We start from the raw sequence: 24,589 nt of genomic DNA, 5'->3' as shown, positions 1-24,589 counted from the left end.
TTCCAGATAAACAAAAATGGGTAAAAGATTTGCATTTGTTTGGATTTAATCGTATCTTCTTTTTTGTATTTAGTTTAAATATTAAGGTTATAATTATACATATAAGTTTAAACCGATTACAATAATTGTTGTTTGTTTTGTTTTCTTTCGCTTTATCTTTATCATCCACGTAATGTTTGTTGTTTTGTTTTAGTTCTCTTTAATATATATACTCGTAGTTTTAATTTACTCTTCTGCTGTTCTGCTTTCTGTTCGGTTTCTGCTCTGTTCTGTTCTGTTTCCTCTTACGCACCTAATCTGTTACATCGCTTTACGCCTTTAATAATTAATAATTGTTACTCTTTATCTTTGTAGATTTATTTGTATGCAATGTGAAAATGGTACTTGGTATATTTATGCGGATGTTGCTGTATGTTTCTTGTTTGTTTGTTTTTTTGTATGTATGTATGTGGCATTCATGCGTGCACGCGTCCGTGAGAGTAGCATCCAAGATGCACCTGTGCCACACATCCTCTCTGTGCTCCTGTCTCGGGTATGGTATGGGCGTTGGTTGTGGGCATGGGCATGCTGAAGGAGGAGGCGTGGCCTTTTTCGGTGCGCTCGTAGTAAAAACGTTTCTTATTAAGTAAAGTATGATCGCTTATCTTCGTATATTAGATAGTCATCGTCCGATGAAGACGACGACTCCTCGCTCGCCTCTTCAACGGCGTGTGTTGTGGTTGTGTGTGTGTGTGTGTTTGGGGTGTGAATTGGGCTTCTGTCTGCTATGGTTGTGACTGCTCCTCGAAAAGCATTAATAACTGACTGGGCGTGGTGGCTGATGCTGGGGTCGTGGTTGTGTTGGCGTCGTCTGTGGCGACTCCAGTTGCGGCGGTGGCTTCTGTTGTGGTCACTATTTCTGCTGTCATTGTATTGGTTACGGACAACGCTTCCGAATTGCTGATACTGTAGTTGTAGCTGTGATTGTTCTTGTAAATGTGTATGGGCGTGGTGCGGAGGCTATAAAATTCGCTCGCTAGGCAGGCGGCAGGCTGCAGAGCGATCTGCCAGATTGTGTTCTCCGGAAGCTAGTTCTGTCCGGTCCAGTACGAGGGCGAGTAGCCCTGCTTGCCGGCCGACTTGGACTGGCTGCTCGACTGCTGGCGCTGGCCGGCGCTGTTCGAGTCCTGCAACAGAATGGGAGGGTCAGTAATAAAGCAAAAAAAGCAACAGGTTTTCGATTCCCTGTTCCCAGAAGAACAGTGCTCCCTCTTCCGGTCTCCACTTAGCTTAGCCATCGATACACAATTGTTAACATACATATAGAGTACACATATAGTATATCACTTATTTACACAGCAGATATGGTATGGTCATGAGAGATGATTCTGATTCTGATTAAAGTAGAGCCTTTCGATAACTGATTTCCTTTTGATTTCATTTTGAGTTTTCTCAGCTACGAGTTGGCGTCGTTTCTATGGAGGAGGATTCATGCAGACTACAGAATAAATGAGCCGATGTGGGTGGAGACAACAAGTCGATGGGATGGGATGGGATGGGATGGCACGGCATGTGGGGGGTTAGATACGAGTTGTAGTGCGTGTTTACCAGAAATTAAGCAACTTTTACACATGATTTACAACAAAGGAACTTACCCGGCGGGATGAGCTATGAATCCTGCCGTCCATCTAGTTGTCCCATAAAAAAATCAAAAGAAATTATAAAGAAAGGTCATACAATAGAACAATTTCATGCATTTTAGAATTCTCTTCTCTCTCTCACTCTCTCTGTCTCTGGCACTTGCTACCCAACAACCAACCCAATGGATGTGGCTGATGAGACTGATGAGATATACTCAATTCCGTATTCTATAGAGTCTACACTCCTTTGAGACTCATACCGAGCAAAATTTCATCAAAATACAAAATACCAAAATCAGAAAATGCATGAAATATGTTTGGGTTAGTCAAGAATACGCTCTTAGATTAGAGGAAAAGAAAGGAAAAATAAAAAACAACAAACGTTTGGTTAAGAAAATATAAAGAAAATTTTCAATGTACAAACACGTGGATGGATGCTTAAAAGAATTACAAAATGATAGTGTGATTGGATTAGTGAGGAATGTTGGTTAGTCTTTGGGCTTACAAAAGTTTTCAGTGTACGTTTATTTTGTTAGAGATTCTAGAGATTTAAAATTCCCTCCTTCCGTTCTACAGAGGGAAGGAAACATGCGGAATAAAACTTGTGTATGCTGCAACCTAAAAATAAAGTTAAAACCAAAACCAAACCAAGCCAATATGAAAGTGTCTTCGAGAGAGTGCGTGTGTGCCGCCAAGAGAGTAACGTAAAGCGCATATTTGATATGAACACAATCAAATGGATTGTTGATTGTGTTTGGTTGATGGGCTGTATTTGGTCTAGAGCTCAATGGAGGCCCCCCTCTGACAGGTCTAGCAGTCGTCCATGAATGATATTCCGCAGACATTATCTTGAAGGTTGTCGGACAGCTCTGGCTGGCCCTCGTCCCCAAAAATGCAGTTGTAATCTTGATCTTGATCTGTGTGAGTCCCTCCATCGTCATAGTGAGGATCCCTCCAAATTTGCTCTTTCTTGATTTCAACATGTGTCCCAATCTCAAGGATGTGATTCTCGCAGCCTCCTTGTACCACAATCACTTGTTGCATTTCGGACCCTACCTGGTGTATGGGCTGATGTATCATATTGTGGTGTCCGGCTGCTGGCATCGGCAAGTACATGCCGTACGGCTGGGCCGAGGTACCGCCCGCTGTCTGCGTGTTGGCCATGTTGAACGGTGGCGGTGTGCCCGAGTGGAAACTCTGCTTCTCATACGACTGTAGGGGAAAATGGAGAATCGGAAACGGGTGTTAGAGCGACTAGGATGACTGGCCAAGCTGTACGTACATTAACCTTGTTCAGCGCCACGTGGCCCTTGCCGTACATCGATGAGGTCAGGTCTGAGGCAGTGCCCGCCTGCGGCTGGTTGGAAACCGTCTGGGTTTTCGTTTGTTGATTCACGCTCGTCGAGTAGCCGCCCTTGCTGTAATCCTGTGTGGTCTGTGAGAGGGTGTCGTAGTTGGTTGAGCCGTAGCCCGCACTGTACGATGGCTTCGGGAACTGTCCACCGGATGCCGTGTTTGCCGTCGGTATTTGTTGCTATTCAAAAATAACATTGCATACATTAGGACATATATGGAGTAATATATTCAAGGTATTACTGGATAAATGGCAGGTGTGCCGTACTGGAAACCACCAGGCATCACATTGCCACCATAGAAATAGGCATAAGGAACATTCAGCATGGGTGCACTTGAGCCCGCCTGTTGAGACATTGTGCTAGACACCTGCAAGGCAAAGATATTGAGCGACATTTAGCTACTATTCCCGCATTCGCGTCTAACTAGCGACAGAACTAAGGACTCACATTGCTTACTGGACTGGAGTTATTGTCGGTGCGGGCAAAGCGTCCGTCAGTCATGGTTGAGTACGCCACAGATCCGAGATTGTCGCGTCCCGCTCCCAGGCTGGTTGGCGTGTAGTTCAGATCGTAATATCCCTGCTGCAATCGACACAAAACACACACAAAATTAGCCGGCCGTCGAGGCTGAGTAGGAGAATCGAGTCTGTTTAAGTGGCCCGATGGCCGATGACGCGACGCAGCTTTACCAGACTTTTGTGCAATTGGATCAAGATCAAATCCGTGAAATCTGTATAGTTTGGCAAAGCTGTGTGCGGGTCGGACCGCCTCAAAGCGCATTTGAATGGAAATGGGAAAAAAATATGATGTGTTGTTAAATGCTTAAATTATTCATATGGAAAATATAAATATACATATATGTATGAGAGAGCAGGTTAGGAGCGTGGAGTGGAGTGGAGTGGCGAGAGGATGCGGTTGCGAAATTAGTAAGAAGAAAACAAAACCCAAATTAAAGCAATTAAATATTTTTAAATTTTGTAATTAGTTTTTTGTTTTTTTTTTTTAATTTGCATGAGATTTTTTGTTCATTTTTGGCATGATTGATTGTTATGTGGAGTACGAGTAAAAAGCAAAGAAAAGGGATGACAAGGAAGAACAAAAGCAAAAGAGCCAGGAAATTCTGGATCTATGAATATTTATCGGAATGAGATAAGTTGGGAGATGAAGGGAGTGTGGAAGCGGATATGGTATGACAAATATTTAAATAAAGTGCAAAAGAAATCGTGATGATATATACACATTACACAGACAAAATAGACATAGACAATAGATATAGACACAGACATCGTTCAAATGCTACATGTTACAATGCACACTGAGGAGAGGATCGGATCGGATCTGTTAGAAGTAGAACGAGAGCCAGAGCCGGAGCCAGAGCTCCTGCTGCTAGAGGCGAAGCTGCTGGGATGCGCGGGAGCCGTTTATCTTGATCATGAATATACAATACGATGAGTAGTAGTAGTAGTAGTTCTTATTATATCGTACAAGTGGATTGAATGGAATTTGGACTGTGGCTTATGCGGGTGCGGATACGGATACGGATACAATTGATTGATTATTGATATTGATATTAGAGTCGATTCGATTCGATTCGATGGATTGTTTACATTGGTTTGTTGTTGGTTTTGGTTTGGTTTTTGCTTTTGCTTTTCTCCATGAACTCACCACATGTGGCACTCTCTGTTGCATCATTTGTAATTCCTCGTAGGAATAAACTGGTTGCTGATAGTATGGCAATCCAGTCTGAATATATTGACTAACCATTTGGATGTTGGTGGGCACCAAGCCGCTGCCGCTGCCACCGCCACCACCACTACCAGCACCAGAACCAGCGCCGACGCCACTGCCGGTGCTTGCGCCTCCGACGCCACCAGCTGTTGTGGCGCCACCGCCAACGCCGCTGCCGCTGCTGTTACTGCTGCTGCTATTCTTGTTGGTCAGCGAGGCCAGCACTGCTGCGGTGCCGGCAGCTGTTTGGGCAGCGACCGCCGCTCCTCCCACCGAGCCGGCATTGTTGTTGTTCACATTCACACCGACGCTGGACGCACTACCGCTGCCACCGGCCACGCCCACGCCGCCGCTACTTACGCCGCTCTGGCTGACGCCTCCTCCGGCCACATTGCCGCTGGTCACGCCCGCCGTCACGTTGCTGTTGGAGCTGCTGCCGCTCACATTGTTATCTGCGGAAGAACAAAACAAGAGAATTCATCACGTGCTGCCGAGGGACAATAATCCCCACTGCCGTTGCACTCACTGTTCGACACAGACGCCTGGTTAACCCCTGGCTGCCCACTCACGGCTCCTGCCGCTCCGTTGCCCGTGCTGCCGCTGCTGCTACTCACGCCGCTGCTCGTCGACACACTGAAAACAGGCAATTTAAAAACAATGCATTGATTAATCTGTGAACCGGGGAACTCGAAACGGCAACAGCTTGTTCTGTATCCTGTCGGGTTTTAGTAAGCGAACTGAGGATCACCAGCATGCGGGGATGGGCAACATACCTGTCGTAGTGCGCGGCGCCGCTGGCTGTAGAGGCATCCTTGAGCTTGGCGCTGGTACCAAAGCTGGCGTACTGCGAAGACGCGTTGCTCGCGCTGCCAGCAAACCTGAATGGGCGATTGGCGATTGGAAGGAGTCGGGGCAGAACAAAACGAAGGAGCACGTGTTAAAATATTGGAGCAGGAGGAGGATAGAGAGAGCAGCATTCCCATACATACCCGCTACTGTTGCCATAGACACTCTGGCTGGACTGGTAAGCGCTTTGTGGCGTCGAGTATCCCGATGTGAGATACGCGGAGCTGGCATTACCGCTGCAACATTCGACATGGGGCAGGGCAGGCAATGGCGGGTTGAGGCAGGTATTAGCAAATGAACAAACAGTGAACGTGTGTGTTAGGAGAAGAGAAAACAGAACAGAGCAACAGAACGGCATAAGTTGTTAGAAATCAACGGATGGCAACAAAGCAACCGACGGGGGCTGCTTACCTGGAGCTGTTCTGGCTGGCACTTCCTCCGACCGGAATGTTTTGCGTTGACGCTGACCCACTTCCGGGCACAACACCACCCACGGAAGGCTGCGTCCCGGCGACAGTCTGCTGCTGCTGGTAGGAGTTGACATTTGGCTGGTACGAGCCATACCCCTGCTGCTGGTAGCTGTTCGCCACCGACGACTGGACATTCGCATAGCTGGAGCTGCTGTAGCCCCCCTGCGCCGACGTCTGGTAGGCACTGTTCGCCTTACTGGCCGCACTGCTCTGGTACGCATTCTGATAGGCACTGCCCGCACTGCTTGCCTGCCCGTATGGATCGTTCTTGGTCAGTTGATCCAGGGCGTTGCTGGCGACAGTCGAGCTAGCACTCTGCTGCTGTTGCTGCGCCGTTGAACGGGCCGCATAGCCGGCAGCACTTAAGGCATCACCCTGTTGATAAAATGATTGCGGATTAGATGTTCCATGGGGTTCCATGGGCCCAAGGCGGGCATGACTCACAATTTGAGAACTTTGCAGGCCCGCTGTCAGAGTCGACTGCTGCTGCTGCTGCTGAGACTTGCTCTGATAGTCGTCCTGCTGCTGCTGCTGCTGCTCGACGCTCGCGTTGAACTTCTCTGGCATTGAGTCGAAGCTGTCGTCCGTGCCAAAGTCCAGAGCACCGAATTGCACATCCAGGTAGCCAATGTTGTTCAGGGCATTGTCGCCGGGCATCTCCACCGCGGTCGCCGGGATCTTCGAGGGAGGCGGCAGCTTGACGCGTGCCCTCCTCACCTGCGTCTGCTGCTGCGACTGATCACCAGCTGTCGAGCCAAACACATTCGCATACGTGCTGGGGTACGGGCTGCCACCCACGCCCCCACCGCCACCCACGCTCGTACTCGTCTGGGAGTAGGCGGTGGCAGAGCTTGGGGCATATCCAGCTGGCGTTGGCTGCACGGCAGCGGATCCGGGACTAACGCCCTGGCTGGCCAGGGAGTTGAAATACTGAGATTGCTCCACCGAAAGGGTAGCCGACGGCTTTATGGGAGTCGTCTGCTGAAGCTGTTGCTGCTGCTGGGCCTGCTGCACTAACGTGGCTGCTGCCGAGGCGGCGCTTGTGAATGTGTCTGATGCGGCGGATACGAAGGATGATGAAGCGCTGCCCCCACCACCAGCGGCAGTGCCTCCGCCGCTGCTGTGCTGCGTGCCCTGCGACTGCATCTGGGGCGGTGGATTGCTGACAGCGGCGCTGTACTGCAGGAGCGGCGTGGTGGCCGAGCCCGACAGCGCTGACGGCGGTGTTGCCGGCGGCCCACTGCTACCACTGTTGTCTTCGACACTTGTTCCCACTGCGACCGACGATACCAGATGAGATCCTTGTTGGGCCAGGGCACTGCTGCCCAGATGATGCTCCAGTCCTGGCGGGGCCGAAAGCTCGCCCCCAGATCCAGTACTTGATGCTGCACCGGCACCGGCACCTCCTCCGCTGACCACGGCGGCGGCCGTCTGTGTGGACAGATTGCTGGTGGTGAACACTTTGCTGTCCTTGAGGGAGCCCTCGTACTCCTCGTTGTTCCAGTCGCCCCAGGAATCGTCTTGGCCAGGCTGCTGCTTCTCGGCATTCTGCGCAATGGTGTTGTCCCAGAGCTCAACCTCGTGGTGGTCCTCGTTGGCATTACTACTGCGTCCTGCTCCAAAGCCACCGCTGCCACTGGTGCGATCTCCGCGTGGGCCACTGCTACGACCTCCCATGCGACCTCCTCCGCGTCCAGAGCGTGAAACGAAGCCGCCGCCGCGTCCACCACCGCCTCCAGGCGCACTTCGTCCGCCGTTGCGCTGGCCGCGATAGTTGTCGTTTGCCCGGTCATCACCACGTTCACCGCCGCGTTCCCCACCGCCGCCGCGAGATTCGCGAGTGTTGCGCTCGTTCTCGCGGGTCTCTCTGCCGCGCCCTGGAGCCAGAGAAAACAGCATTAAATCGGGGGATGCGTGAGAGGAAAGTGTAAGGTATACTTACATCCACGGCTGTCAGTGCCGCCGCGTCCGCCACCGCGGTTCGAGCTGCGGTTCCGGGTATTTTCGCGCTTGTCCGCATTTGCATTGCCATCGGCCCACTCACCATCGCCAGCGGCACCATCGGCAGCAGTGCTTGCAGGCCTCTTCCGCTTCTTCTCGTACTTGGCAAAGGCGCCCTGCAAGGATTCAGATTCAGAGAGGGGATCTCTCCTATAGGGGCAGAATCGCTCACCTGAGGGAGCTCCTCGATCAAGAAGTTGGCTGCTGCTTCCAAGTCGTAGTCGCACTCGTTGAGGGCGCAACACACCTCCTCCTCGGAACGTTGAGTCATGGTCAGTAAGAGGGTAACCTTTTCGTTGATCTGTGGATCCTCTGTGGTGCTGTTGGTAATCTGGGCGATGCGCAACTGTTCCGTGGTGGCCTTGGGCTGGGCCTTCTCTGGTTTATCTGTCTTATTAGCGTCGCCTTTCTTGTTCGCTGCTGCATGTGGGGCTGCATCGTGGGCCGTGCCCCCGCCAACATTGGCGGAATTTGACTTTTTCTGGCTGCGACTGTTGCCGCCTCCTCCGCCACCGCCGCCTGAACGAGTTTGTGTGCTCATCTCTATGTACACTGTATATACAAGTTAGCTGCAAGAGGCAGGAAATCAACAAGAACTTATTAGCATTCCAGTCCAGAGACTAATCAAGGAGCGTTGTTGCCCAGTGACGCCCAGACAAACCCTAAATTTTCATCTAGCCAAATTTGACGAGTTGTAAAACAAGTGGCAGAGGAAAAGCTAACAGAGAGATGATGAGAGCCGCCGACAGATGAGAGTTCAATGTACATTTAATCAAAGAGAATAAAAGAACGAAACACACACACACACACACAACACACGAGAGAGACATGAGAGAGCCGGAGCGGGAGAGCGACACGCACGCACAAACAAAGCAAGTATTCAGAAATAACAAAAATTTAATGCAAACCATGCAAGAGGGGGGGAGTGAAAAGAGGAAGTAATAGCAGCAATGCCATAGAGAAGACAGCGGCGGAGGGGTGTGTGTATTGGCAAAACAGGTAACGCAAAGTGAGCGTCGCGGGACGTTGGCGGGGTACGTGACCGAGACGCATCACAACGAAAAACGTCGTCCGCTTTTCTAATCGGTGGTTGCTGACGGTGGAGTATTTAGCCGGGGGGGTTGGACACACAAGAGAACGGTGCACAGACGACAATGGTAAATTGTGAGAGACCGTTTCGATCCAGTGCACGACCCCGATACCAAGTGCATCTGAATCATTTAATTTTGTTGTCACCGCAGTTTTATCAAATCTCGTCATGAATAATGCCTTTTCATACATTATTCATATTCACATAAACACACACACACACACACTTGTCCCCTCTGCCGCATACACTTTTTCACATGGGACATACATTTTGCACGTCCGCATACCGCCTCTCGCTCACTACTCTAAGTATAATGTATAGATTTATTTTGCTGGCCCCAGCATTTGGGAAGAGTAGACACAAATATTACTTGAATATGCCAATTGCCAGCTTGGGGCATAGACAAGAATTGATTTATAAAATTCTTGGCCTCCCCGCTTCGGTTTTCTGCTTTTTCTTTTGTGCTCGGATTTCTACAGCTGCCATAGCTGCATCCCTGTCGCACTAACTATCCTATCCCAAGTGCTTGGTGTTGCCAGGTGTGAGTGGTGGGCCCGGCGTGCAGCGGGTGGGATATATTTATTTACCAACTGTTCGGATAAAGAATGTTATAATTTGCACAAACTATTCGAGTAATTTACAGCAGTAAAATTGCATATTTGTGCGGAAAACACACTTTTTCAAACCAAATTTCGCAATTACACATCACTAGATATGCCGCGGCACTCGGCAACACTGAATGCGAGGGCATTGAAACCGAATGAAGCGCACAAAGCGGAATAAAAAACCGGACAAAATGGTGTACACTGCACTGGATATGAAATGTAATGCCAGTTTCCAATTAACTTGACTATTTCCAATAGCTTTCAAGATTGTGAATGCATTTTAAATAGATAAAATGCGAGCTCAGCTTCAAATTATTAATAAGCAGCCCCGGCCATTGTCTAAAGTCTTGGCCATGTGCACACACTTCGACGCCATTTCTGCAAACATTATAGCCGACTCTTTCTCTCTTATGTAAACTTATGGCCACAGTAATTATATTGACGGCGACACTGCCGCTCCAGACAGCGGCGAGTATTGAATTTTCAACAAAGTTTTACGCCATAAAAATATGGACAAACATCAGGAAAACACTACACAGAGGCGGACAAGCACTTCAACTACACTTTAACATCTAATTCGAGAATTCATCACGCTACTTTAAGGTGTAAACAAATTTTTAAAACGGAGCAAACCTGCAAATGCGCCGAGAAACGCACTTATATTGAAACAGTGCTGTAATATACTCGCGGGAGCTAAAGAGCACTGTCGCGATACCTATCGAATAGAGGAGGGCAATCATCGGCTAGTTGCAACAACAACGAGTGGAGCGTCTAGAAATGCGCAATGAACGATAACTCACAAGAGCGTATAAAAACAATGCGGTGCTTCGCATCTCTAGGTAGTCGGTAAGCAAACAAAAATAAACCGAACGAATCGAGCAATTAAAACTGAACAAATTTTTGTATACATAACTGCGAGCATATCATTGCTGTCCCAGGCGATGGGTAAGACACATTCCAACAATATTCCGTTCTTATTGTACTAAATTCAATCCACAGCATTTGCGACTAGGAAGAAAGAAGATCCGCTCTCGTCCAATGACGATGAGATATTGCAAATCAAAATAATAGAGCTGCAGGACAAATTAGATGACATCTTGAGCAATCAAGACTTGATAATCACGCTCCTAAGTCAAGTAAACCCTCTGCCAAACATTAATGGACCGTTGACTGAACCCACTGAGATCAGAACCGAATATTTCCCAGTGCGAGAGCAGCAAGAACTGGAAAAATTAGACTCTGAATTGGCCAATCCCGGAAATAGCTTTGTGAGTACATAGTGCAAGATCGTGTCTACAATTCGCAGATATTAATTTTAGCTCTGCAGATTCCTATGATGAAGCGAATTTTGCGGCCAGAAGGCATCATCCAGCCACTGAAGGATAGTATACCCAAGATATTCGGAGAGGAAATAATAATGGGCTTCAACTTCGATGGTGTTAACCACAAACAGCCGTTTAGGCAGTTTAAGAATATTAACAGGACCATCTATGGTGAATATTCATGCATATAATGTACATATCTGTTAATCCACATGTATTTATTTAGAGATTCAAAAAAGAAGTGGATACACTGAAGCAGACTACATCGCAGACATAAGAATTACTTTTCACACCCTAAAACGTCGGTATCATAAAAGAAAACACGATGTGAAAAGGAGGAGTAAATTGAACAAGTTCTTTGACTGAGTTTAGACAGTTAGACAGTGCTAAGAATGAAAAAAGCAAATGTGACAATCGCATAGTTAGTCCGACAGTTCGAAAAAGACATCTGCAAGACACTGAACGAGGTGGACAGCTCAGCAAGAACCTGGCCTCAACAGATACTCTGGTACACATGGTACTTGGAGAAGATCTGAGATCTGACAACTAAGAATATTGTGTGTATTAAGAGAGATATTGACCCTTTTGGGAGATTTAATTTTCTTTTATTTATATAAACATAAACATAAACATTTACTTTCATTAAAATGATAAGATATTACTGTGTTCATTTTAAATATCATTTTGTTTATCATTTAATCCAATCTCAATTAGAGGATCCTGGAATACCTGGACAGGACAGGTCGAAGCTGATTGATAGAGGAAACAGTGGTGTGTTGGGCAATCGAAGGCCCGCGCACTTTACAGAGTTCGGTAAACTTGATTTCCATTGGAACGGTCGCTGCAGCCGGATAAAATGCATTTTCCGATTGTTTTGGCACTATGGGTAATGGTGGTAATGGCAACAACTACGAGTACACTTGCGGCACAGTACAGTGCACAGCAGATGTCGGTGGAGCTACAACCACTGGCCATAAATGAGAACTCAATTAGAACGTTTACATTTCTGTAAGACAAACCAGCAGCAAAGCAAACGAGTTGCTGTTCACCTTCTTGTTGTTGCTGTTGGTGTTGCTGCTGTTGTGGTACATTATTTTTTGGCCTAAATAGTAGGCCTTGAGGAATCGGAATCGGAATCGCTTGAGTTGTTTTTGTTCACCGGAGAGCGCCAGCCGCGCGCAGCAGCAGCAGCACCAGAAACAACAGCTCACTCTGCCGCCGTTGCTCTGTGGTGGTGCCTCGTCGTTTTGCGACACCGCTTCAGTGTAAATTTTTCTTTTGGCCCATTCGGATGTGGCCACGACGCGCGCGTTGTCCGTTAACATTATTCTTATTATTATTGTTGTTATTATTTAGGCTTTAACTGTGGATCCGATCCGCTGCGCTTGCCCTTTCGTTTCTGTCGTGAATATATTTGTGTTCCAGTTGCCGCAGCATTCCCGAGTCCGGGTTGTGGGAGGAGGTTAGTTGTTGGATAATAAGTGTGCGACGCGACTCCAAAGTGTACGCAAATTGCAAAATCCCCCACTGTAGCTGCCACCCAGCCCCTGCCCACATTCGAGCCCATTGAGAAACATAGATCCAAGAATTGCAGCTCTGTGTCCATGTGTGTGTGTTTGTGAGTGCGAGAGAGGCAAGGTGCCCGAACGAAGGAGAGAGATACAGCGCGCGAACCAGAGAGCGCGAGTGAGTGAGTGTGTGTGTGTCTGTGTGGTGTGTTAGAATGCACCTTGTGGTATTTTGAAATCTAAAAATTGCCAAACACAAAACGTTTCTTTTTTCGAGAAGCATTGCAAAAGACTCCAGCTGTGCCTAATGCTAAGGTAACAGAAAACATCAGAAACTGAATAAAAATCAGACAGGCGGCAAGAACCAAACCACATCCATCCACATCCAAGGCTGTTTTTGGTTATAGAAATCTCTTTTGGCGGGTATGTATCGCACAATAGTATGTAATTACGAAACTCCCTTCGAATGATGGCTATTTCGGATCTTGGATTGCGACACATTTCGTTGGATTTTCTGTTATGGATTATGGGCGCCAAGGGTACAGCAGCAGCTACAACAGCACCATCATCGGCATCTAGGTGCTTGCTTTCCCAAAAACGTTCCCACACATATACACAGACACACTGGGACACACGAACACCAACACACAGATAGACGGCCGCATTGGCCAACATATTTACCTACGTCACGCCCACCTGATTTCAGTGCAATCGCGTTGGCCCAGTTTACGGGCATGCTCCAAGACAAAATATACTCCTACAAGGTCGATTGCCTGCCTCTATGTGTGCTTTTTTCTATACCAGTTTTCTATAAACTTGCCGCAGCGACTAGTTTCAATTTCTACTGGGATTATCTGCCGCGCTGCCTCTGGCTCTGGCTCTGTGTCTGTCTCTGTCTCTGCTGCAGGTGGCTGCAGCAGCTTTGCCTCTCTGGGAGCCTCATTATTCCTCCTCTCTGTCTTGTCACTCCCTCCACCGTTCGCCATCCGCCATCCGCCGTCGACCGTCGACCGTCTCTGCCTACCTTTTCGCATCGTTGTATGTGTGTGCGATTGTGATTGTGACACAGAAACCAACTAAGAAGTATGTGGAAATCTCTTGGCTGCAACGAAATCAATTCAGAAGCCCAAGTTAGTTGGTTGCCAGTTGAGTTTCCATTTCAGAACATATGCGGATTTTCGCAACATTTTCCAGCAACGGACGCAGCGGATACCTGCTACGGGCTGGATTGTGTTGTGAGAATATTGGAAAGATTTGATTTACAAAGGGTTCCCTTTTCCATGCTTCAATGAAGCCCTGAAGTTGTGCTGCATCCCTGGTTCATTTACCCAAATGTAACGGGCGCCCTCTTGTCTCCCCCTTGCACCCACACTGCGGTGTGCTCAATTCTGATATATATATAAATGTGTGTGTGTCTGCGAGTGCATCTCCCCCACAGCCACTGCAAACTGCACGAACTCTGGTGCAATAAACGACGGAACGAACGGAACGCATATTGCGTTGGCGGCGGCAGCGATAGCTTTGGATGTTGCTGTCTCTGCCTCCGTCGCTGCTGCTTCTGCTTCTGCTTCTCTCTTGATGATGACAGCCGAGGTCGTAGGCAAAGACGACGGACGGCATACGCTCGAGTAACTGGCTCAGGCCCACTACCACAATCAACCAAACCTGTTGACCTAATTTCAAATTCTGCTGCGTCTTGTTGTTGGTGTTGGTGTTGGTGTTTCTGCTGCTGCTGCTGCCTGCTGCTGATCTGTGCCTCTGTAACTGTGAGAGTCTGCGTTTGTGTGTGTCTGTCGGAGAGCCGGAGCGCGCCAACGATTGGCAAATCTTTGACAGTGGTAGTAGTGTTAGGTGCTGCTGGGGGGGACTTCCCTAGGAGGCTAGCCGCATATCCCAAATAAATGTATTTGATTCAAGATTCCCAGCCATCAAATATTGGCTCTTCCTCTACCTTTGCCCCTCTTTGGGGGGGCGCAGACTTTGTCTGAACGACCCCCCTTTGGGCGAGACGCCACCCTTGGCATTTCCGTTCCCAAACACAACAGAGACAGAAACAGTTGGGTCTCCTAGTCAGTCGGTTGGTCGTGTCAGACGGGCTGTTGGTGGAACTGCCATTGCATTTTCGAATCTGAATTTGAATTTGAACGTAGCACAACGTTTCAGTTGGATTCGAGCCTACATATGTCACTCCCCGTGTTCCCTTTGCCCAAAGTGAAGTTTGGATTACCACAGAATCCCACGGTCTATATGCAGATATATCTCAGCTATAAATAGTGAGTGTGAATAAGGATTAAGACTCTTTCCCTTACACCTGCCCACGCCTTTACTCCCACACTGCCACTCTCCACATTCATCCTCCCTCTACCCGCTCCCTAGCATGTGCATGTTCTGTGGAAACCCAATAATGTGCGTCCCAGTAACCACAAGAAATTACGGTCGCCTGCCCCAATGTGGGGCTGCTGGCTCTGCTGCCACTGCCACTGCTGCTGCTCCACTTGTCGTCTCAGTGACGAAACGTCCATGTGTGCGTCTGTGTGGTTGCGAGCAGAGAAAATCAAGTGAATCAAAATGAGCGTATAATTAGGTCAACACAACAAAAATTATACGCTAGCCAGTGCCACTTACCAAAGAGAGCGCGAGAAAGAGAGAGAGCAGCGAGAGCAGCGAGAGGGAGTGATAAAGAGAGAGCCGCAACAGTAGCGGCAGCAGCAGCACCACCACCAGAAGCTGAAGAGTGGGGTCGGGAAACGGAATCGGAAGTGGGGCAGAGCCCATTGCATAGGCCATCAATTAGAAATTAATTCACGCGGCTAATGCTGATAAATTGCAATTGTTGCAACCACAGGCGAGAAGAAGAACCATAGTAAAAAGAGCAAAGAGAAGAGCGCGCATGCACCTGCAATAGAAACAACAAACAGAACAACAAGAGAAGCGCAGCGGCAAACCATAAACAAAAATGGGACATGCGCTCCACTCGAAGACAGTCAGTGGGGAAAGAGAGAGCTCTCTCTTTTGGTCTTGCTTGCCTGCCACTCAGCTGTCTGCCGCTCTGGCTCTGCCTTTGGCTTTGGCTTTGGCGTTGGCTCCCTCTTGCTCCCACTGAACTATTTTTTTTCCAATCTTTTTTTTGCTGTTTCTTGATTTTCTCGATGTCCGCTTGTTGTTGGTGGTATTGCTGTTGCTGTTGCTGTTGCCGCCATTTGGTTGTTGGCCGTGGCAAGTGTTTCGCAATGAGTGCAGGCCAAAATGAAATCATCGTGCTCTGCCGCTGCCTCCGTTTTGGTGGCATTGATGGGGGGGAAATTCCTGTTCCACTTTCTATTATGGGGAACCCGAGTCCAAGTTGTTGTTGCTGCAGCGGCAGCGGCAGCGGCAGTGGCAAAAGTAGCAAAAGAGCACGTAGCATATAAAAGTGTGTCGCCATGGAAAGTGGTTTCTTTCTCCCCTCTCCCTCTCCCTCTCTCTCTCTCTCTCTCTCTCTCTTGTCCCTCGTCTCGCTCTGTTGTTGTGTCTCTTTCGGTTCGTTCTGGTTCTCGTCTCAACGCACATGTAACGCTCATTTGTTCTTGTTGTTGCCGCTACCGTTGCCGCTGCTTTTGTTTGCGGGGGGGAATGGTTCATTGATTTGCTCGAGACGCCACAGCGCTCCATCGACCGACTGACTCACTTCGTTGCGTGACGCCAAAGGCACAAATGGAACAGCCGGAGCAGTTGGAGTAAATGGCACAGAGGGCGCGATCCCCTCCCCTGCTTTTCCTCTGAAGAGTCGCACTAGCAAACCGGTAGGCAAATGCCTGCTAAGGTCAAATCAGTTATACGCTCTCTTTTGTCTCTTTTTCTTTTTTTTTTTTCTTTTGCATGCGATCAAGTGGGGGGCCTCCAGCCTTAAGCATCCATCGCCGCACCACCACAAGATGCGTCCGCTTTGGATTTGGATTTGAATTCAGATTCCAAGACCATTCGAAGAGCGCTCTTCCAACGACTGGTCAATGCAATGCTAATGGACTCGGCTTTTGATTTGAATTTGAATTGGAATCCGAATCGGAATCGTGAGGCTAGGCGAGGCTTGAGGCTATCCAAAAGATTCATTTGGCCTACAAGCCCCTGTGCACACTGGTCTGAGTGCCATTGTATCTACGGATCAAGGAAGATCTTCAGATCTGTTGGTCTTCAGCTCACAAATCCCATATATTTAGAAGCAATTCCCTGAATAACTATTTAATAAAATCTTTAAATTTGCATTTATATCATAGTTTTCTTACATTTACACTGGAAGAATGTGCTGTATATCCTAGAATCCAAGAATTAGGTTCAATTTACGTTATAATCGCTCTAAAATTAGCCCCAATATTGGCGCACATTTCTCCCCCATTCTGCGGACACTGTGCAACATCATTAAGGGCTCTCAAAGCGCTCCAATTATGTCGCTCACTTGTGTGTGTGCTCTCATTTCTGGAGCAGCTCAAGCTCAGGCGCTGGCGCTTACATATTTTCTTTTGCTTTCGGCTTTTGGTATTCGGAATTGGGAACACCTAGCAAGTGAAAATGCGGGACACACACCCCACCGGACCCCAGACCTCAGCCCCTAACCCCCGAACCACCGAACCACCGAACCACCGAACCCAAAGAGCCAAGACCAAGTTGGGTCGCCCAACCAGAGATGGTGGACAGCGATGTGGAGGATGATGATGATGACGATAATGATAAAGCATGACCCAGTTGCACTTTAAAACTTGACCCAATGACTCCATTGGGTTGGCAACAACTCGAGGCCCGGGCTAACTATGGCATTTATAATGCCAGAGCCAGAGCCAGAGCCAGAGCCAGAGCCAGAGCTAGAGCCGAAAGCCCCTCATAATTACTGAAAATGCAAACCAACTTTTTGTGCGTTTTCTGTGCTATAGTTTTTCGCTGGCCCGCTGGCCCGCTGGCCGCGGCTAATGCTTACAGGTTTACAACATTCAAGCATTCAAACATTCAAATGGGGCCCCAGAGGGGAGTCAGTCGGCGAAACCTGTTATGCATCGAAAAGTGAATTCGTAATTATGTTGATATCTTTATGCTCTCACACGGGGGGCAGGGTAGGCCCTACGACACACATTTCAATCTGCTCTGCGGATGATGATGATGATGGTGATGAGGCGATGAGAAGGCGCCCTCAATCTGCTGACCAGAAATGCACACACATCCACACACACATTCGAATGGTGATAGTCGGTATGGGGAAGCTCCATAGCTTCAGCTCTGGGGCTGAGGTCGTCCCCCATGGCTCTTGGCTCTTGGCTTTTGTGATCTGGCTAATGCTAATGCACAAGCAGCATTCAAGGTTGAATTAAATTAGCTGCGAGAAGAGCTTCGGACCAGCTCTGCGGATGATTATGGATGATGATTTATACTCTGACCGATATACCATACATATGAACATATACAAATGCCTATGTGTGTAGTATTCACATTTGACCTATTGCCAAATATCCACCAGACCAAACCCAGACCCAGACCCGACCCAGACAAAGTGACACGCGTCTCAGCAAGCCTACATGGAAAACTCACAACGTAGGCACAAGCTGAACTCAACGATCCCTGAAAGACTATGAAATCATTTAAAACCTTCAGTCTCTGAGATTTTACTAACTTACTAAAAGTTCGAATGCAGAACCAGGTAAGGCACAACCTGAATTCCATTTGTGAAAACAAAACACAGAAATGAATGATGAATTCTTCGTAGAGTTATATTTCTATGATCCATTCAATCTCAAAAGCTTCCAAAACCATACTCAAACTTCTTGTATCAAGTCTTGAGTGAAAGGTTCATTCAGAATTAGTTTAGAAAAGGTTTTTGCTGTAAATTACCATTTCCCATACAATATACATATACAGATACATACATGTATCCAAATATTTAAACCATACCTATATTAAAACATTGGGTGAAGTATTATCTTTTAAGTACTTACAGCATGGGAATCAGTTCTCTCAAAAAAAACTCTTCTTTAAAGATCCGTCAAAGTTTCTATGGCGAATCCCCCCATTGTGTGTTGGGGCAAACAAACTTTTGAATGATTTTTGGTGTTTGTTGGTGTGGTCGCGGTCTCCACAATCTTCGAACAGTCTGTTCTGGCTTTGTATGGGTGTCCAAACGATTGCCCACCTGCAAGACCAGTAATTGGCCCCAATAACTTTGGTATTTTCATAGAAGCAGGCCCCGCACGAAGTCAGCGTCAACGTGCCACCACCAACAACTACAACAACAACTACAACAACAACAACAACAGCAAGAGACACAGCCAGAGACACAGCCAGAGACACAGCCACAGCTAGAGCCACAATGTGGAGGCCGCCCAAAAATGGTCGTTGTTGGTTCTTAGCGAATTCGCCGCAGGTCTCCCCTCAACCGCGCCCCCTCCTGGCCACCTTTCCCTCCTCCATCACCGCCCGTACCTCTACTACCAGCAAAGCTTCGTCGCTGACACCAATTTGGCTTATTAGAGTCGAAGTCAAAGTCTGAGTTTGGGTCTGGGGTTTGGGGTTTGGGGTTTAGAAGCACTTGAAATGCCAAAAAAAAAACCGCAACTTGTCATCGATTTTTGGGCGGGGCTTGGACTAATCTTGGCACTTATCCACCTCCATTATCCATTGCAGATGGCCGAAACGATCAGCACTGCAGCCAGCAGCATGGAGCTGGCCCTCAAGGACACCAGCCCCTCGGTGGCAGTGGGAGGGGGCCTCATAGTGGATATGACGCCGACCACGGCAGCACTGTTGCACCACAATGCACTGGCCCTGCGCAGCCTTAAGGAGGCTGCAGCCCATCGGGATGCGTCCGTCTCGGGATCCGCCTCGGAATCAGAGCTCCCGGAGCCGCGCTCGCCAACGCCGACCCCCACGAATCTCAGTACTGGCGGCCCCCACTCGCCGCCCATGACATTCCGCTGCGAGAGATGTGACAATTTCGAAACGAGCTCCCGGGCCTCGCTGCTCCTCCACGTGGTGCAGTGTTTGGCCGGACAGGCGGCTGCGGCCGCGGCAGCTGCCTCGGTCCGTCTGAAGAGCGAGGATCTGGGGGAGCCGGAGAACATGAGCCTCAGCCACATGGACACTGGAAAGCCATCGTCGGACAACGTCGGGGGGTCCAGCTCCTCGGCCAGCTCCTCGCCGGCGGGCAATGGCAGTGGCAACAGCAGCAGCTCCAGGAAGGTCTTCGAGTGCGACGTGTGCAATATGAAGTTCTCCAACGGAGCCAATATGCGGCGCCACAAGATGCGGCACACGGGCGTGAAGCCGTACGAGTGCCGAGTCTGCCAGAAGCGATTCTTCCGCAAGGACCACCTGGCCGAGCACTTTACCACCCACACCAAGACGCTGCCCTACCACTGCCCCATCTGCAATCGCGGCTTCCAGCGGCAGATCGCGATGCGCGCCCACTTCCAGAACGAGCACGTCGGCCAGCACGATCTGGTCAAGACCTGCCCTCTCTGCAGCTACCGGGCTGGGTCCATGAAATCGCTGCGCATCCACTTCTTTAACCGGCATGGGATCGACCTGGACAACCCGGGGCCCGGCGGCACATCCTCCCTGCTTCTGGCGCTCGAGTCGCAGGCTTCGGCGGCGGCGGCTGCGGCTGCTGCCAGCTATGTCCCGCCCGGCATGAGTCCCGTTCCCGTTCCCGTGCCCGTTACAGCCCAGCAGCAACAGCAGCAGCAGCAGTCGTCCTCGGTGGCGCCTCCTCCTGCCAGTCATCAGAGCGACAGCGGGGAGTCGATGCGCTCCCTGGAGAACGCCACACCGCCCATGCACTTCCTCACGCCGCACGTGGAGATCTCCACGCTAAGCGAGAACGGGAACACGGAGCTATTCAACGTAAGTTCCACTCGAGCATCTCCTCCACCAATCCCCCTTGCTTATTGTAAGCCCCCACAGCTGATTTGCGTTTGGCGTGAATCTGCATTGCAGGGCAACAACAATAACAACATCAACAACAGCAACAACAACTGCAGCAGCAGCAGTAACAACAACAATTGCAACAGCCACAACAACAACAACACAATTAGTGTGATTAGCAATGGAAACAGCGAGTCCAATGCGGAGAAGGTGAAAGATCGCGCCCTGATCATGCAGTCGCCGGTGGAGCTTCAGCTGCCCATGGACTGCAACACAAAGGCCACACCCATCACGTCGAGCACCACGACAACGACGAGCCTCAAGAGCCATCTCCAGCATCACCACCATCACCATCACCACCACCACGAGAATCACATAACGCCCTCGATCAGTCTGATACCAATCAAGCAGGTGAGTGTTAGAGATAGGGTGGATCTACCGAACGATCATAGGCTAATATGTACTCGTTTTAATGCAGGAGCCAATGACAGAGGATGTGGACAAAAAGTTGCAGGTCAACGGCAGCGATCCCAGCAGCGACACAGAACAATCTTCCAACCACAGCAGCAACAACAGCAACAACAACAACAACAGAACCTCACTGATTAAGGTGGGTAGATCGGACGATCATTATCCTATTATCCAACGATCTTTACGATGGTTTTTTTGTTGACTTTTGACCAGGTCTCACCATTGAAATCTCTCCTGCGAGAGGATCTGAAACGTCGAATATGCGCCAAGGCCAACAACCGGATCACACGGAATGCCACACCCCTGGAGAACAACAGCGTGCTGTCGAACAGTCTCAGCAATGGGTCGGGTTCGGGTTCTGGATCGGGTGGCGTAAACAGCAGCAGTAACGGCGGTGGCACGCCCGCATCAGCGGTGCCGAATCCCAGCAACGGGTCCGGCTCCACACAGATCTGCAACGGCACGATCACGTCGACGGGGCAGGATGGGGATCTGCTGAATCGCAAGCTCATTCTCACCTGCCACTTCTGCGGCATCGAGTTCCCCGACGAGACGCTCTACTTCCTCCACAAGGGCTGCCACTGCGAGAGCAATCCGTGGAAGTGCAACATCTGCGGCGAACAGCTGAACAACGTCTACGACTTCAATGCTCATCTGTTGAGCAAGAGTCATCAATAGCAGCCACAGTTCGCCAGCGGCATCTAAGCCTGCTTGCTGGCACTTTGGTGGGGTGGTGGGTGGGGTCTGGCGCAGGAGGAGAGAACCTCCACACCTGGACACGGATGCGAGAGCAAATGCGAATTCGAATGCGAAAGCGAATGCTTATTCCGAATATTTACTTAGCTCAATTTTGAGAGATTTTCCACAACCAGGCACACAGTTACGCTCAGAGCAAATGATTATACACCTACCATCTAGTTGTACATCTAGATCTACGTTTACATCTACATTATACATATATAGTTATATATAGAGATAACACTCATCATATTTTTATGACCTGCATGCGGAGCCTCTGCAGGCGAGGCAGCATGGAATGAGAGCTACGTAGTTACCTTATCCCTTAACGAATCGAAACTTTACATGAACGTTTAACGTGACAAGGAAAAGAAACAAACAGAAACAGAAACAACAGAATATGATGTTGAATATCTTCCCCGAACAGATACGAACCGAACCGAACCCTGTTATGTAGTGTTATTATGCATTAGGTTTAGTAGTTTTAGTCTTTAAGTCTTGGCAATAATTTCCAGCCGGTTCAACTGGCAGCAACACTTACGTCATGATGCGATATGTAAATGGAATACGTAAAAAGTACAGTACTTTCCTGTGACGTAAGTGATCTTAAGTCGGTTTAGTGCATTGTAGTTACGGGACGCCTCAAAGGTGGCAATTTATGGTTTTAAACTGGGCAGACCATCCGGCCTCCACTCATCATATACACACATCGAACATAGCATCGTATATGCACAACATACATATGCATGCATACTCGTATGTACATCAAAATGCCTAAACATGTTCATCAAAGGCTTTAAATTTGTTATGTTTTCAGAGTTTAATAGAACAGCAACAAGTTTAATTATACAGATCTATATGAAAAGCAATATAAGCAACGTTACATATATGTAAAACAGGATATATATAAACACACACACATAGCCAGGTTATATACAAGACCCTCACTCACACTAACACAGGTACAGATACATACATAGATGCAAATACAGATACCGATACAGACATAGAAACAGTTTGTTTTAGCTTAGCAAGAGGTTAACGAATTTTGAATTCAATTATTATAATCGTTACTTTTACTTAACAAAAAACAAATCAAAAACAAAGCAAAAACAAAACAAAAGCAGCAAAGAAAGCAATAAAAAGAAGCAATGAAGTAACGGCAACGTAGCAAAAGTAACATTTCGAATATGTATATCCGCACAGTGCTGCTCAACAGTTTGCATACAACGCCCACTGTGTGTCCAAAGCATAGCAACCTTTTTTGAAACAAGCAAAACGCAAAGAACATGCAAAAATTACAATTGTGATACGAAATTGTTGTAAATAATTGGTAAACTGAAACATGGATTAACATGAAATGAAAACCTTATTGTTTAGATAAAAACTATGCCTTAGATGCCTATGATATAGCATTACATAAGTACACACACATACAAACACACACACACACACACACATTTATAAATATACTGACAAGTATATAGAGGTAGATATACATCCATGATACGAGCACGTGTGCGCGAACACTGTACAAAGGAAACAAAATGGAGAAGCCAACGGGTCACGAAGCTGTTGATTAGTATAGTTAACTTTAGTGTAAATCAAAATTTACAATATTCCCCTAATTCCTTGCCCCTCTCCCTCTTCCCGTTCCCAGTTCCATTCTCTCCTACCTCCTGCCCCACTATAAACCCGTCGCGGGCTGTATGCAGTCAGCAAGGCGTCACTGTGCGCAAAATTTTTACTTCAGATTAACATCCGTCCATGATGTTCACAAATTTCTAGGCCTGATAGCGAAAGTAAACCACTTATTCATAAAAAATCTGTGTAAAAAATGAAGAAGATAAGGAACGTAAGCTAAACCCATCCCCAATGTGTACGTTCTTCTCTTTCGGTTGTTGATGATCTTTACACTTAGTTAGAATTAATCATTAGTCGGAGATTTTTGTTCGACTTTTTATTTGTTTCTCATCTCTGTTAGCGCATTGTACATTTTATCTTCTTCTTCTAGATATGGTAATCGTTTTTTACAATCTGTTGCTCTTCTCTAGCCAATTCCCTTGTGTAAAAATGGTTTGTTGTGTTCATTTAATATAGTATACATATATTCAGTAATCTATCCTAGGGATTAATTATGTTTTTGTTTTTATACATACACGTACGCCTGCGTGCGCATTGAACTTTGTTAATAAACTAGCATCCAGTTGTTATAAAAAACCAATCCATTTCGAAATCAAAGGCGTATAACGTTGAATATAACGATTGAGCAATTTTTAGCTGAACTTCGTGTTGAATTTTAATAGAATTAAATCGATAAAAGAGAAAAATGAAAGTGGAAAAAACACCAAATGCAGAAGCAAAACATTTACTTAATTAGTGATTATAATTATAGCTACAACAAAAAGGCATGTTAATTTTTTAGAAATAAAAATGGTTGAAAACAACAAAGCAAGGCGTTTTATTTGAGGACATTTCAAATCTCTAACGGTAGCAAGCAGTGGCTTCAGTACTTGCAAGCAGTTCACAGAACCACTTGCTTTGGGGCACAAGCAGTTCGTCGCTGTTAAGATTCACAGAGATCTGTTAATGTGCAAAACGTTGTTAGCCAATCAAAATCAAGCGAGAAAAGGAAAGAGAAAACGGTTTTTATTGGTTAAAAAAGAACTGAAAAAATGAGAAAGTAAAAGTAGGTATGTATGTATTTATGAATGAATGGAGCAAGTAAATAGATATAAGAAGTAGTTTTGGATAAAAACTGTAAAATATAGAAAGGTGTAAGAGTCCTGTTTTTAGCATTATTAAACGTATCGAATATTGACTTTTAACATCCTTTTTTTCATTACATACATAATTCCCTACAACGTTGCGTGTCTACATATTTTTGAATTTAGCTTTGAATAAGCTAGGATAAAAGATGAACAATTAATAACGTATGTATGTGTTAGATTAGAC

The 24,589-nt window shown here is 47.5% G+C and overlaps 3 protein-coding genes across 13 annotated transcripts; 2 read left to right on the top strand and 1 right to left on the bottom strand.

Moving 5' to 3' along the window:
* Positions 1 to 21: 21 nt before the first annotated feature.
* On the bottom strand, positions 22 to 10,454 carry lig (ubiquitin-associated protein-like lingerer). Of its 8 annotated transcripts, none has more exons than XM_033378733.1 (15): positions 10,348 to 10,453; positions 8,192 to 8,588; positions 7,961 to 8,135; positions 6,463 to 7,895; positions 5,960 to 6,393; positions 5,692 to 5,784; positions 5,476 to 5,580; positions 5,229 to 5,335; positions 5,063 to 5,154; positions 3,422 to 3,556; positions 3,216 to 3,341; positions 2,902 to 3,153; positions 2,676 to 2,831; positions 1,635 to 1,667; positions 22 to 1,166 (listed from the first exon to the last, which is right to left on the bottom strand). In XM_033378733.1, exons 2-15 carry the CDS (start codon positions 8,558 to 8,560, stop codon positions 1,068 to 1,070), a joined length of 3,609 nt encoding a protein of 1,202 aa, XP_033234624.1. In that variant the 5' UTR covers positions 8,561 to 8,588; positions 10,348 to 10,453; the 3' UTR covers positions 22 to 1,067. The 8 variants fall into 8 exon arrangements, with proteins under 8 accessions (XP_033234624.1, XP_015039552.2, XP_033234622.1 ...); XM_033378731.1 differs by having other exon boundaries at positions 336 to 1,166; positions 4,736 to 5,154; positions 10,348 to 10,454; XM_001360627.4 differs by having other exon boundaries at positions 336 to 1,166; positions 4,640 to 5,154.
* A 106-nt stretch (positions 10,455 to 10,560) lies between these two features.
* LOC6898336 (uncharacterized) lies at positions 10,561 to 11,690 on the top strand. The gene is made up of 4 exons (XM_002138354.3): positions 10,561 to 10,659; positions 10,714 to 10,982; positions 11,042 to 11,207; positions 11,263 to 11,690. Exons 1-4 carry the CDS (start codon positions 10,656 to 10,658, stop codon positions 11,400 to 11,402), a joined length of 579 nt encoding a protein of 192 aa, XP_002138390.2. The 5' UTR covers positions 10,561 to 10,655; the 3' UTR covers positions 11,403 to 11,690.
* A 295-nt stretch (positions 11,691 to 11,985) lies between these two features.
* Positions 11,986 to 23,046, top strand: LOC4804034 (putative uncharacterized protein DDB_G0277255). 4 transcript variants are annotated; one of them, XM_033378736.1, is made up of 5 exons: positions 11,986 to 12,498; positions 19,187 to 20,404; positions 20,465 to 20,836; positions 20,904 to 21,035; positions 21,110 to 23,046. In XM_033378736.1, exons 2-5 carry the CDS (start codon positions 19,187 to 19,189, stop codon positions 21,572 to 21,574), a joined length of 2,187 nt encoding a protein of 728 aa, XP_033234627.1. In that variant the 5' UTR covers positions 11,986 to 12,498; the 3' UTR covers positions 21,575 to 23,046. The 4 variants fall into 4 exon arrangements, with proteins under 4 accessions (XP_033234627.1, XP_033234628.1, XP_001360663.3 ...); XM_033378737.1 differs by lacking the exon at positions 11,986 to 12,498 and adding an exon at positions 12,825 to 12,967; XM_001360626.4 differs by lacking the exon at positions 11,986 to 12,498 and adding an exon at positions 17,952 to 18,206 and having other exon boundaries at positions 20,498 to 20,836.
* Positions 23,047 to 24,589: the final 1,543 nt, after the last annotated feature.

This window comes from Drosophila pseudoobscura, chromosome 3 (assembly GCF_009870125.1).
Source record: "Drosophila pseudoobscura strain MV-25-SWS-2005 chromosome 3, UCI_Dpse_MV25, whole genome shotgun sequence".
In the NCBI taxonomy this organism is placed as follows: Eukaryota; Metazoa; Arthropoda; class Insecta; order Diptera; family Drosophilidae; genus Drosophila; species Drosophila pseudoobscura.
This window is presented reverse-complemented; position numbering and strand designations above follow the sequence as displayed.

Coding starts and splice junctions, on each gene's coding strand:
- lig (XM_001360627.4), bottom strand. CDS start 8,560: ATGAGCACACAAACTCGTTCAGGCGGCGGTGGCGGAGGAGGCGGCAAC. Junction 3,342..3,421: donor ACTCCAGTCCAGTAAGCAAT/GTGAGTCCTTAG, acceptor TTTGCCTTGCAG/GTGTCTAGCACAATGTCTCA. Junction 1,668..2,675: donor TACATCAGCCCATACACCAG/GTAGGGTCCGAA, acceptor TGGGACAACTAG/ATGGACGGCAGGATTCATAG.
- LOC4804034 (XM_033378735.1), top strand. Junction 20,837..20,903: donor GTCTGATACCAATCAAGCAG/GTGAGTGTTAGA, acceptor GTTTTAATGCAG/GAGCCAATGACAGAGGATGT. Junction 21,036..21,109: donor ACAGAACCTCACTGATTAAG/GTGGGTAGATCG, acceptor ACTTTTGACCAG/GTCTCACCATTGAAATCTCT.
- LOC6898336 (XM_002138354.3), top strand. Junction 10,983..11,041: donor CCAATCCCGGAAATAGCTTT/GTGAGTACATAG, acceptor TTAGCTCTGCAG/ATTCCTATGATGAAGCGAAT. Junction 11,208..11,262: donor TATTAACAGGACCATCTATG/GTGAATATTCAT, acceptor GTATTTATTTAG/AGATTCAAAAAAGAAGTGGA.